This window comes from Chrysochloris asiatica, unplaced genomic scaffold (genome assembly GCF_000296735.1).
Source record: "Chrysochloris asiatica unplaced genomic scaffold, ChrAsi1.0 scaffold00010, whole genome shotgun sequence".
Classification (NCBI taxonomy): domain Eukaryota; kingdom Metazoa; phylum Chordata; class Mammalia; order Afrosoricida; family Chrysochloridae; genus Chrysochloris; species Chrysochloris asiatica.
In genome coordinates this window covers 33,162,941-33,175,798 of record NW_006408528.1, presented here as the reverse complement: position 1 = coordinate 33,175,798, position 12,858 = coordinate 33,162,941, and the positions used below count along the sequence as shown (strand labels likewise).

Here is a 12,858-nt window from a genome sequence, read left to right as displayed (position 1 = left end):
GACCCTGTATAGGGTTTCCGAGGAGCAGCTGGTGAGCTTGAACCACCGACCTTGCAGTTCAAACGGCTTTGCAGTCTGGTGCATTAACCCACAGCGCCACACCAGGAGTCCATTTAACTGTGTAGATCATAACAAATTTGGACAGCAGTTCAAAGAGTGGTGCTCATGAGGAACCAGTACAAGTTCAAGTAAAATGCTGAGGAAAGAATCCAAGAAGCTAGATTGTATGAAGAAGAAAGTGGCATCAGGATTGGGGGAAGACTCATTAACAGCCTATAATAGGCAGAGGACACAGTTTTACTTGATGAAAGTAAAGAGGACTTGAAGCACTTACTAATGAAGATAAAAGACTACAGCCTTCAATATGCATTGCACCTCATCATAAAAAATTTAAAAAATCACAATTGGACCAATAAGCAACTTCATGATAAATGAAGAAAAGATTGAAGTTGTCACAGATTTTGTTTTACTTGGCTCTGCAAATATGCTTACAGAAGTAGCAGTCAGAAAATCAAATGATGTATTGCATTGAACAAATCAGCTGCAAAAGATCTCTTTAAAGTGTTAAAATGCAATTATGTCAGTTTGAAGACTAATGTATGCATGACTCCAGGTCTCCTCTATTCAATCATTACATGTGCATGTGATAGTCAAAGACTAAGGAAGACTGAAGAATAATTGCTGCTTTAGAATTATGGTGTTGGTTAAGAACATTAAACACACCATGTCCAGAAGAACCAACATTTTTGTGTTGGAAGAAGTATAACTTCGAATGTTCCTTTGAAGTAAGGATAGTGCGACTTATTGTATTATCATGAAAGACCGGTTCCTGGAGACGGAGATCATGCCTGGGAGAGTGTCAGTGAAAGAGAAAGACCCTCAGTGAATGTACTGACACAGTGGCTGTATCAGTGGGCTCCAACATAGCAAGGTTTGTGAGGATGCTGTAAGACACGGTAGTATTTTCTTCTGTGTGTACGTGGGGTTATTATAAGTCAGAACTGAATTTTTGGCATGTAACACCAACAAGAACAAAGAACTCTGAAATGATACTTTCTTTTGCCAACCAATGAGAAATAGAGAAAAAAATGAGACTGAATTTTTAATTCCCATGTTCAACTGCATGAGTATGGTTTAAGTAACTTTCCAGAAATGACCTTTGATAATGAAACACTGATAGGTGAAAATTTACAATGAAACTCTAAGATTACAACCTTCAGTATGGACTACATCCCAATGTAAAGGATATGAAAACTCTTACAACGGAACCAGTAAACAATATTATGATAAATGGTAAGAAATTGAAGTTGTCAAGAATTTTTCTTCTTGTATCAATAATTAAAACCCAGGGAAGAACCAGTCAATAAATCAAGGATGTGAGCACTGGGAAAATCTGCAAAAGAGCTCTTAAAAGTGCCCTAAAGCAAAGATGCCACTTTGATGTCTGAGATGTGCTTGGCCCAAGCCATGTTCTTTTTCAATGTCCTGGTGGTGCTTTGGGTAAACACTGGCCTGCAAACCTCAGTCTGGCAGTTCAAACCTACAAGCCACTCTATAGGAGAAAAATGAGGCTTTCTGCTCCGGTTAAGATTTACAGCCTGGAAATGCTATGAGTTAGAATAGACTAGGTGGAAATGGTTTCATATGCATAAGAACAACTAGACAAAGAATAAGGAAGATTGAAGAAGAATTGGCGCAGTTGAATTGTGGTGTTTGTGCATGGTATCGAATCTACCATGGTCTGCCAGAAGAAGAAACAAATCTGTGCTGGAGAAAGAATGCTCCTTAGAAGTGAGTATGGTGAGACTTTGTCTTGCTAACTTTCAATCACTATGTAGAGAAAGACATCATGCTTGACCAAGTAGAGAGTCAGCTTCTATAAGGTGGAGGACTTCAGTGTGAATTCAAGGCTGTCCATAACTTCTCTATTTATTGACTGGTAAGTTCTGGGGAGATGAATTCTGCAATTGTCACCTGCAGATTCAGCCAGAGCACAGTTAGCTGGACAGACTGACAACCACTGCTCTGACTTCCATGACTGCCCCCATTGAGTTCTAGACAGCATAGGGTCCTAGGATGCATAGGGGGAAGGGAACTGGTTTTGGAGTTAATGCTCCTGTGCTGGTCAGATATGAGCTGTCCTGGGAGAGGGAGTGACCTTGGCTCATGGCTGACTGGTCTGACAGCCAGGCAAACGCTAACTCTCCAAGAAGAGTGACCCCCTGGAATGGACAGAGAATTCTGAGCAGGGGTGGCGGTCTGGATAACAGCAGTGACACATTCAGTGCTGCTTCTGAGTCAGTGCTGTTCTAAAGTACTTTCATTGTATGAATCCATTTAACCTTGAGAGCAACCCCGTGGCATGGAGATTAACATTCTTCTCTGTTTACAGTCAGGGAAACTGAGGAAAATAAGTCTTCAGTAGCCAGGAGAATAACTGTGTCTGTGTTAAAGATCTCTGGGAATGATGGTGACTCCTGAGTCCCGTCCCATGTCACAGACTCCAAGGACCCTTGGTATTTTTGTGATGGAGCTGTGGCACAGTGTGGCTTGTAACTTTCATGAGGCACTTAGCATTTCCCTTCAAAATTAGAGTTCAAAATGATGACACAAGTTTAGTAGGAAATAGCAGCAACTCCAGGAGCCTTTTAGGTGCATGTTGGGAATGATACGTTGTAAATGCACCATGCTAGGAGTTTAATAGCTGCCTTTCCTAGAGAGCAGGGGGCAAAGCTGCATCTCAAGGTCCTTAAATTGAAAAGAAATAGATATGTGAAAAAAGAAACCATAAGGCATCATGAACTCCAGATTATATTTCTTCTCTGCAGAGTAATATAAAAATAATATTTTGAAAGTGACTACAATTATTCTTTAGAGGTCAGTCTAATGTCGCTTGGTAGGAAGGAAAAATTCACATGTTAATTGCAAACATTCACACTTGTTCTTTTCCAAATCTACCTTTGCCTGAATTTTATCTACAGTGGAGAAAAGTATCTGTGGTTTTTTTTTAATGTAGCAAATGTGCACATACACACACACACACACACATCCCACACACATTTAGAAATAAAGCTGTCACACTACAAATAAAGCTAAGACCTTAAATACATACTTCACACTTTCATTGTGGTCGTACATTTTTATTTTTATTTGAGTCCTTTAGGTATCCTACCCCAAAAAATACTTTGGATGACTGGAATAGCTACACAAGTTCCTTGTGAACATTTTCCCCAAGTGTAAATTATTGGAAGGCTGTTAATATAATTCATGAAAATCTTTAGTCTTGTGTCCTTTTAATCTTGGTGAGTCTATCGTCCTGACAGAATTCTGCTTTTAGTCTATGCTTAAAGATTGTATTTATTTCTCCAGTTTTATCATGAAGAAAAAGAGAAATGAAATTGTACTTTTAGATGTATGTAATTTAGATTCTGCATATATTCGCTGAGGTTTAACTCTTCTATAAGGCATTCTAGTGTGGCACTGTAGGATTAAAAACTGGATTGCTAACCTCAAGGACAGTGATTCAAACCCATGAGCTGCTCGCTGGAAACCCTATAGAGGGTCACTATGAGTCAGAACCAACTCAATGGCATTTACAACACCAACAAACTCATCTACAGTTTTCACTCTTGAATTTATCAAGGGTAATCCTAAAGGAAACAATTCTCTCCACTTAGTTCTGGTGGCTTTTGAAGACATATCTTTTTCATAAAAGTTGCTTAATCAATTCTTAATAATTTGATTTCTTGTGTATTGTTGGACCCTATCCTCCCCTCTAGTGTACTGAAAATGACAACTTACAGGTATTTTAGGAATACAACATGGGTGCAATTGTAGCTATTTTTTTCCTCTGTTAAGTACTCTTAAGCAGAGAATACTAGAAAGATAGATGTTTGTGCTTCAGTAATTATGCATCACGACAAGCTATGAACAGCATTCCAAACACTGGATATCCAATAATACTTGTTTGTGCTCATGAGGACATATACCAAGAAGCAGTTGTTTGAACAGAACAGGAAAATATTGGTGCCAGGGCTGTATTTTTTCACTATACGTATTCAGTATGTAGAGTCCTGGTGTGGCATTGTAGGATAAGCACTAGACTTGTAACCATGAGATTGGTGGTTCAAACCCACTAGCTTTGCCTCAGAAACTATGCAGGGTCGTTATGCATCAGAACGAACTTGATGGCTCTTAACAACAACAAATTCAATCTGTATGATGACCAAGTAATCTGAGAAACTGGAATATAAGAAGAAGAATGTGGTATCAGGTTTGGAAGAAGACTCATTAACAACCTGTGATATGCAAATGACACAACCTAGCTTACTGAAAGCACAGAGGACTTAAAATGCTGATGAAGATCAAAGACCACAGCCTTCAGTATGGATTGAACCTCAACATCAAGTAAAGAAAATTCCTCACCACTGGACCAATAAATAACATCATGATAACGGGAGAAAAGATGACAGTTGTCAAAGATTTCATTTTGCTTGGAGCCACCATCAACACTCATGGAAGTAACATCCAAGAAATCAAATGCAGTATTACATTAGGCAAACCCACTGCACAAGACCTCTAAAGTGTTCAAGAGCAAGGAAACCTGTTTAAGGACTAAGGTGTGCTGGACCCAAGACATAGTATTTTCAATCATCTCATATGCATGTGAAAATTGGACAATGAATAAAGAAAACTGTAGAAGAACTGCTGCATTTGAGTTATGGGGTTGGAGAAGAATATTGTGAAAGTACCATGGACTTCCAGAAGAACAAGCAAATCTGTGTTGGAAGGAAGTCCAACCGGAATACTTAGAAGCCAGGACGGCAAGACTTTTTCTCTCATATTTTGGACATATTATTAGGAGGAACGTGTCCCTGGAGAAGGACATTATGTGTAGCAAAGTAGAGGGTCAGCCAAAATAGAGGAAGAGGCTCAATGAAATGGATTGGCACAGTGGCAACAGCAGAACAATTGTGAGGATGGTACAGGGCCAGTCAGTGTTTTGTTCTGTTGTACATTAGATTGCTATGAGTAGTAACCGATGGCACCTAACAACAACAACAACAACAAGCATGCTATATACTTGTGTTTTATACCTTCTACATTTGGGGTCTAAAACAACAAGAAAAATGAACTAGTTTTCCTATCCCTTCTGTCTTAGTGTGTTACTCACTGTTGAGAAGCTTCTGGATTTGTATTGCTGAAAGAGAAATGAGCAGACTCTACAAAAATGACTGATTGGAAGACAAAATATGACCTCTCATTGTGACTTGAACTTTTGATCTGGAAGGAACATCGGAAGTTGAATTAATCTATTCCCATTCTTGACTGCTCCTATCTTAGAGTAAGGTACCATCTTATTACAGCAGTCTCCTAATAGTGTCTCGGAGTCTCTGGGTGATTCAAACAGTTCATGTATTCCACTGTTAGCCAAAAGGTTGGAGTCAATCCAGGAAAGCAAAAAGAAAGGCTTGGTTGTCTATTTCTGACAGATCAGCCATTGAAACTATGGATCACAGTTCTACTGATACACATATGGTCATTATGAATTGGAATCTGCTCCATGGCAACTGGTAGTGGTGACAGTCTCTTCATACTTCTACTCTTGCTCCTCTCTACCCAGTTTCATATTCCTTGAGCAGGTGGACCATATTCCTTGAGCAGGTGGACTAATCTTTTAACAATGTTATTCAGATTTCAAGCCTCTGTTGAAATCCTCAAATGGTTATTATGGGTTTAGATTCCACCCCAAACTCTTCACCATGGCCTGTGAATCTTTACTATCTGATACTATGCCTCGGTCTCCTGCACACTCCCTATCTCACTGCTCTGGGATTTTTATGTATTTCTTGAATACTGAGCTCATTTTCCACTTGAACATTCTTTGCATGTTTGGTTTTGTCTTCCCCCTCCTGTATTTTTATCATGAATTGGGTGAAGGTTTATAGAGCAGACTAGTTTTCCATTAAAAAATTCATACACATTTTGTTTCATCTCATTAACTGCAATCCCATGATGAAACATCTCTTATCCCATTTGCTCTGTTTCTTGTTTCTGTTCCTTCTTTCCTAACCCTTCTGAACATTGTCCTTGGGAAAAGGCTGAGTTTTGATCTCATATGTTTGATTCTAAGGCGTGCCTACCTCCCCAGAGTTGTTATTATTCCCTCTAAGTTGTTGTTGAAGTGACGTTGAGGTGGTTTAAACTAATAGCAGCCCCATATGGGTTTCTCAGGAGCGATTGGTGGTTTTGAACCACTGACCTTGAAATCAACAGTCCAGTACTAAAAATTGAGCTCTGGGGGTGAGTTCATTTCTAGATCTGAAGGGTGACTAAAGGCCAAATTTTCAGGGGTTTCACCAGTCCCTATTCAACCAATAAGCCTGGTCTTTAAAAAAATTTTTTTATGGTGCTGAGTTCTGCATTCCGTTTTTCTCCTATTCTATCCAGGACCTTCTGGTGTGATCCCTTTCAGGGTAGAGATCTAGCACCTTGTACCTGTAGTGGTACCTGGGCACCATTGTTGCTACAAGTATACCTATGAATATGGTAGCACATACAGGCACAAAGTTGTGGAAACTTGTTAGACACAGCCAAACACTTGGAAGTAATGAGCCTGGAGGCTCAGGACCATACTTTCAGTGGACACTAAGGTTAACTGTGACAACATAGATCACACAAACAATGTTCTACATCTGACTTTCATGAGTAGTGATGGGAGTCTTTAAGAGTTTGTGATTGTCCAACTAAGGTGCAACTATTGATCCCTCCCTGACTGGAGGAAAGAAGGGTCAGAAAAATCGAAGACTAATGGGCCACAGGAATATCAGTCTCCACGACCTAGAGAGCAGAAGAATTAGATGTCTCCTTTCATCTTGTTGAGTATCCCTCAATCAAAAACTACTTCCTTTGAGAAGCATTTCCTGACCTGCCCAAACTAATCACTATCACAGTATTCTGTTTTGTTATTTTTTTTATACCATCTTACAAACCAATCAAGGGATTTTTGTGGAAAAAGGGGTTATGAGTGGGGAGGGGGATTGATTTTGCTCATGCCTTTGTAAGGTGATGGTCAGCAATATTAGGCTAATTGGTGTTAAGAATTTTTGTATCTACAGCCTAGGGCTTTCAGGCCACGCAAGGTGGCTACAAAAATCCTCTAATCCACTTGTCCAGTATCCCTGTCACTAGAACAAGTAAAAGTAAGGCTGGAGAACTGGTAACTTACTTATTGTGGATCCAGACTCAGGCCTGTTCAAGGAGCTGATGATGACAAAGCCGAAGCCTTCATTCTCTTTGCGGTGAATGATCACATCGCTGGTCTGTAAGCTGTGGGAGGCGAAGCCATCAGGGGGAGAGGCATTGCTGCTGGGGGCAGCATGGTTACTGTTGGTGTAGGTTGCGTAGTCACTGCGTGGAGAGCTGTGGTGGGTTGACACAGAACCTGGACTCCTCCCATTCTCTGGGCAGGGCTCTCCTGGAATACACACAGTACATAGAAACTCAGTTATCTAACGAGGGTCTTAATGAGTACCTGCTATGTCTGAGATACGTTTTGACACTGGCATTGATACAGTTGGTTGACTGGCCTCAATTTGTCCCCATGTACCCCTTCTAGATATTATTTCAAGGGCTACAAATCTAGCAACATAGCCTGCTCCCCCATATCTTGGGCCAAGTCCAGTTCTTATAGGAAACACTGGTGAAACCCTTATCAACTGCTTCTTGGATGATGTTTTTCCTCTCCTTTAGACTAGAATGCCTGTAGACATGTCAAGTTTTAGATACTGTATTTCTCAGATGAAAAATAATTGGTCATAAGTGGTCATATAACAAGTAGATGTGGTTCTAAACTGTTTTGTGTGTAAGAATTACTCAAAGAACTCGTAAAAAAAATACAGTTTCAGAGCCTACCCATGTAAATTTTCTTGAATAGGTGGGGAAAGATTAGGTATAGACCTCTGGATCAGGTTTCAAGACCACACTTTGAGAAATGCTGCTACAGATGTATGGGGAGGCTTAACAGCATGGGGGTGTCCATGTCAAGTGACCTATCACAATTTTTCTAGTGAATGAAATTATCTATTTAATTTGTGATTTTCTGTTAGCCTAAAAGCATTAATATACTCTAGGAAACATGTTTCTTAAAAGTAGTGTGCTTATTCTAGGGTCAAGACTGATAATGGTGATGGGAATTAGGAAGTTTCAATCTCTGAGTTGGTCATTTACACTTTGTATTATTATTACAAGATACAGTCAGTGTTATTGAGCATATATAGCAAACCAAGAAAGCGAGCATTTTTACTGGGAGAAATGACAAAAAATTGTCAGCCAAGAGAAGAGAGATTTTGAAGTGAAAGTTCCGTCATTCAAGAAAGAATTTTGCTATTTTAATACTTAGGTATTAGTATGCTGATGAAAAGAACATAAGTAGGCACCTAAAATACTATAATTAGAAATTGTTGTTGTTGTTAAGTGCCATAGAATATGTTCCAACTCACAGCGACCTTGTAAAGGGTTTCTGAGGATTGGTGAGCTTGAATCACTGACCTTGCAGTTCAAGCTGATCTTGCAGCCCAGCACATTAACCCACACCATCTTGCAGCCCAGCACATTAACCCACACCACCACAATAGGACTGTTTGATTCTATCTTACAACTTAACTAGCATACTCAAAAGATGTTTATTGGACAGAGGAATAATAATATGGAAAATAATCACAACTAATGATTCCTTTGTTGGGTCTCTAGATCAGGTTCCCTATTTAGAACTCTGGAAGATATCTCTTATGGCAAATTAAAAACAATTAACAGAAGTTCCAGCAAAGGCTCCTAACTTTAAAAACTGTAATTCTATTCTGAAATGAAAAAGTTGGGCAGAAAGAACAGAGACTCAAAATGTTTTGTTACATTGATAACTTAAAAAGAATATTTATTTATTTATATTCTTAAATAAAAATAAATGGCTGTACAAGAATACATTCATTATTTGGTTATAATGGCAGAATGATTAAGACCCAGGCTTATTATCATTCAATAAATTTGATTTTTTTCTTTAAGATTCAATTAATCAGGTTTTAATAATAATAATAAAGGATGCTTTTTAAGCAGCTATCTAAGATGAAACTATTAGTCTCTCTTGGTCCAGAGGAAAGAAGAGTGATGGAAATTGAAGATACTTGGAAATAATAAATTCAGTGGACCAATGGACCACAGGAACACTAGTCTTCATGGCACTGAGACCAGAACTAAATGATACCTGGCAACCAATACCAACTGCTCTCAAATGGATCACAGTAGAGGGTCCTGGATAGAGCTGCAGAAACTACGGAGCAAAACTCAAAATCACAGGGAATACCAGGCTGACTAGTTGGAGAGAGTAATGCCGAGACTGTGATCCTTGGTCACTCTTCAGATCTGGTGCTGAACTCACCCCTGTGGTTTCATTTTCAGCCAAGCAATAGTTATGTGTGTGTGTGAGCAATACTGGTGAGTTGCACATGCCATGGAGTGGTCCACCATTCACAATCAGGAGGGCAGCATTTGCCTTTACATGAGGACCAAGTTCAGAGGGGTTAGAGGGGTGAGGGTGGCGAGAAGGCAGGAGACCCAGAGAGGGAATGAGACAGGTGATGTTGCATTGGGTGGGGGGAGGTTGCAATCATTGAGATGAGGTAACATGTATAATTTGTTGAATGTAAAATGGATGATTTGCTCTGTAAAAGTTCGTTCAGTTCACAATGATTAGTTTTGAAATGGATTTTTAAAAAATCAGAAATGTATTGAATAAAGTCGTAAGAACAAAATACCAATGTCAAAGCCTTCTCCCTCTTTTCAACCAGAATTTTAAACTTTTGCCAGTAAAATGTACCTTCTTTCATGGAAAACATCATCTGAAGACAAACTTTTATTGTCTTGGTGAAGCACATGCACTTTATCAGTCTTTGAGCAAGTTGAAAATGAAGTGATTAGAGATAGTCAGAAAGAAGAAAAACAAACAATTATTATGCTGCTACATTAAATTGAAAATCTCCCTGAGCTATTGGACCAAATCAGTAACAAAATGTCATAGGCAGCGACAAGAGAGATCTCATTTTCTGGCTGTCATATTTGAGGAGGTTGAAAGCTGTGGTTGTCAGTAAATCATCAACAAAGAAAGAATTATCTTTGCAGTAAGTGATTGGGAGTGGCTACACCGCAGGTTCTAAAGGGAACAAAATCATTGATGGAGTCAGCATGTGTGGTCCTGAGTAAGTGAAAGAGTCAAATACATTAATAGCCTACTTTTCTATTGCTTCTGGATTCTTTCAACTTCTAAAACAAAGTTCTTTATCTTTAACAGAAGGACACGTTTAAAATCAGAGAGTTAGGAAATCTCCCAAGTTCTTTCTGGGATTGTTCTGGGTCCCTGATACTTGAAAACTGGGGGCAGGATTGACTTTGAGGAATAGCATGAACTCCGTATCATCTTTCTCCCCAGCCACCTTCTAGAGCAAAAGGAGACAGTCTTCATTCCAACAACCTTTTCTGGTATAGGGCATCAACAAGGTTGTTTTAGAATAATACTCATATAGTAAAATCTTACCAACTGATAAAAATACCAAGTACTAAGTTTTCTTTTTTTTTTTTTTCAAACTGCAAAGCTGTTTGAACTGCAAGGTTGGCAGTTCAAGCTCACCAGCTGATCCTTGGAAACCCTATACAGGGTCGTTATGGGTTGGAACTGACTCAATGGCACTTAACAACAACAAGCCTTCTTTGTGTGTCTATGTGTGTAATTGACCTATGGTAGCTGTGTGATCCGTGGAGTCGGTTCCGACTCATAGTGACCCTATACAGGGTTTCCGAGGCTGTAAATCTTTACGGGAGCAGAATGCCTCATCTTTCTCCCATGGAACAGCTGGTAGTTTTGAACTGCTGATCTTGCGATTTGCAGCCCAAATCGTAACCACTATGCTACCAGAGCTCCCTGGAAGACTCATTTCTTCTGTCTCACATGCAAATGGGTGCCCAGAACTCAGTCATTTCATATCTACTCAAGTCAAATAATTCAGTTTGAAGGAAAACTTCTGTTTTGTCTCCAACGGTCTTACTGGAAACCACCTCTTTACTGAATAATAGATGGATCTCCCTTTTGGGAAGGTGGGAATCTCTAACAGTATTCTCCAGGCTTAGACCAGAACAGACAACCACTAGCCAGAAACTATCCCTGACCCGCAGACTCATTTTTATTATTCCTTTACAGTGCTGTTCTCTATAATGTTTAATAATGATTGAAACTAATTGCCAATGTTTAGAAATAAGGACATTTTACAGAAATGTGAATGTCTACCTTCCCATGAAACATTGGCAGGAATCAGTTAGACCTGGGTAATTGCTACTACTTTACGGATAACTAGACCTCACCATTCCCCAACGTCTTCTGAAAATGACCTGCTTGACTCATTAACCCATAGAACGAGAAATCTGTAGGAGCCCTTGTTTCCCTTCTAGACCATGTTCTGGGTACCATGGCTCTGAGGTTCTCAAACCAAATGGACTCTGCTGGCTTACAAGGTGTGCCTGGGTCTCTTCTTGGCAGGGGCTCTCAGATGGTTGAGAGCACTGTGGATGGGCATACCTTGCCTTGAAGCATGGCTAAAGGGTTTATGTGTGTACAGAACTTAGGTGTGAGAGTTGGGTGTCCACACGAAGTGCACAAGGTGATCCCTTGCATTACCTGATGGAGAAGGGAGTAGCTCATGGCTGTAGCCCTACAAGTGTGAGGGGCTGGCCTATTTGCAGATATTTGAGTTTGAGCACTCCCTGTTCTCTTCAGAGCAGACGAGTTATTCTAGTGGATGACACTATGCTGGTAAGGAACAGGGATATATGCATATGGAACTGAGAAAACCTGCAATAACTAGGACCAAGGAATGCACCGAAACCCGAAACATGGACTAAGCTTTTCAGCCAGTTGACAAGACAACCTTCTTGTTCTTGACATTAAGTAAACAATCAGCTCTTCCTTGAGGTGCTAAAGAAAAGATGCTCATAGCTTTATGACTGACTCTGTATGTTTTGATTAAATCATAAGACTTGCTTTCACATCAATTCTAGGTTTACATTGAAGGAGATTCCTTAGAGACACCTGCTTCTCTGGGGAATGATATGCATTCAAAATAATGTGTCATTAGGCTGAATGTTCAAAGTTGAACTACTAAAGAGATAAATATTTATACTTTGAGTGTCATAGTTAAAGTCACTTTCCTAGTATCAGTGGGAAAAGACAACTAAATATTGGCGATGGTGGCATGGATAAAACATCACCTTTGGAAACTAGTATAAGATGCAAAATCTGTGCTACTGCGATCTTGTAAGTAAAATTGGATGTATTACTGAATTAAGTAGATATATTACTGAATTAAGTAGATATATTACTGAATAAAGCAGTTTCTCACTTTTGAGGGAGTCCCTAGGTGGCCCAAAAGTTAAGTGCTCAGCTACAAACTGAAAGGCTGGTGGTTCAAAGCCACCAGAGGCACGTTGGAAGAAAGGCCTGGTGATCAACCCCTGAAAGATCATAATGACTGGAAATGCTACGGAACGTGATTCTATAGTGACACATACATAATTGTCATCAGTCTGAATTGACTTGATGGTAATTTGTTTTTTTTTTTTTTTTTTAGCTTGCTTTTCCCTGATTGGAAAATATGCCTTCCTATCTTTGTAGATAAGGAGCTCTGGTAACGTAGTGGTTACGACACAGGCTGCTATCCTCAGGGTCAGCAGTTCGAAACTACCAGCTGTTCCATGGGAGAAAGATGAAGCTTTCTGCTCCCGTAAAGATTTACAGCCTCGGAAACCCTGTACAGGGTC

At 39.7% G+C, this 12,858-nt stretch overlaps 1 protein-coding gene across 1 annotated transcript in view; it reads right to left on the bottom strand.

Annotated features, from left to right (window-relative positions):
- MAGI2 (membrane associated guanylate kinase, WW and PDZ domain containing 2) overlaps positions 1–12,858 on the bottom strand; it is a 1,931,490-nt gene that overhangs the window by 189,345 nt on the left and 1,729,287 nt on the right. The window contains exon 16 of the mRNA XM_006834399.1: positions 7,229–7,477. Within this exon, the coding sequence (XP_006834462.1) occupies positions 7,229–7,477 (249 nt within the window). The remainder of the gene's footprint in view (positions 1–7,228; positions 7,478–12,858) is intronic.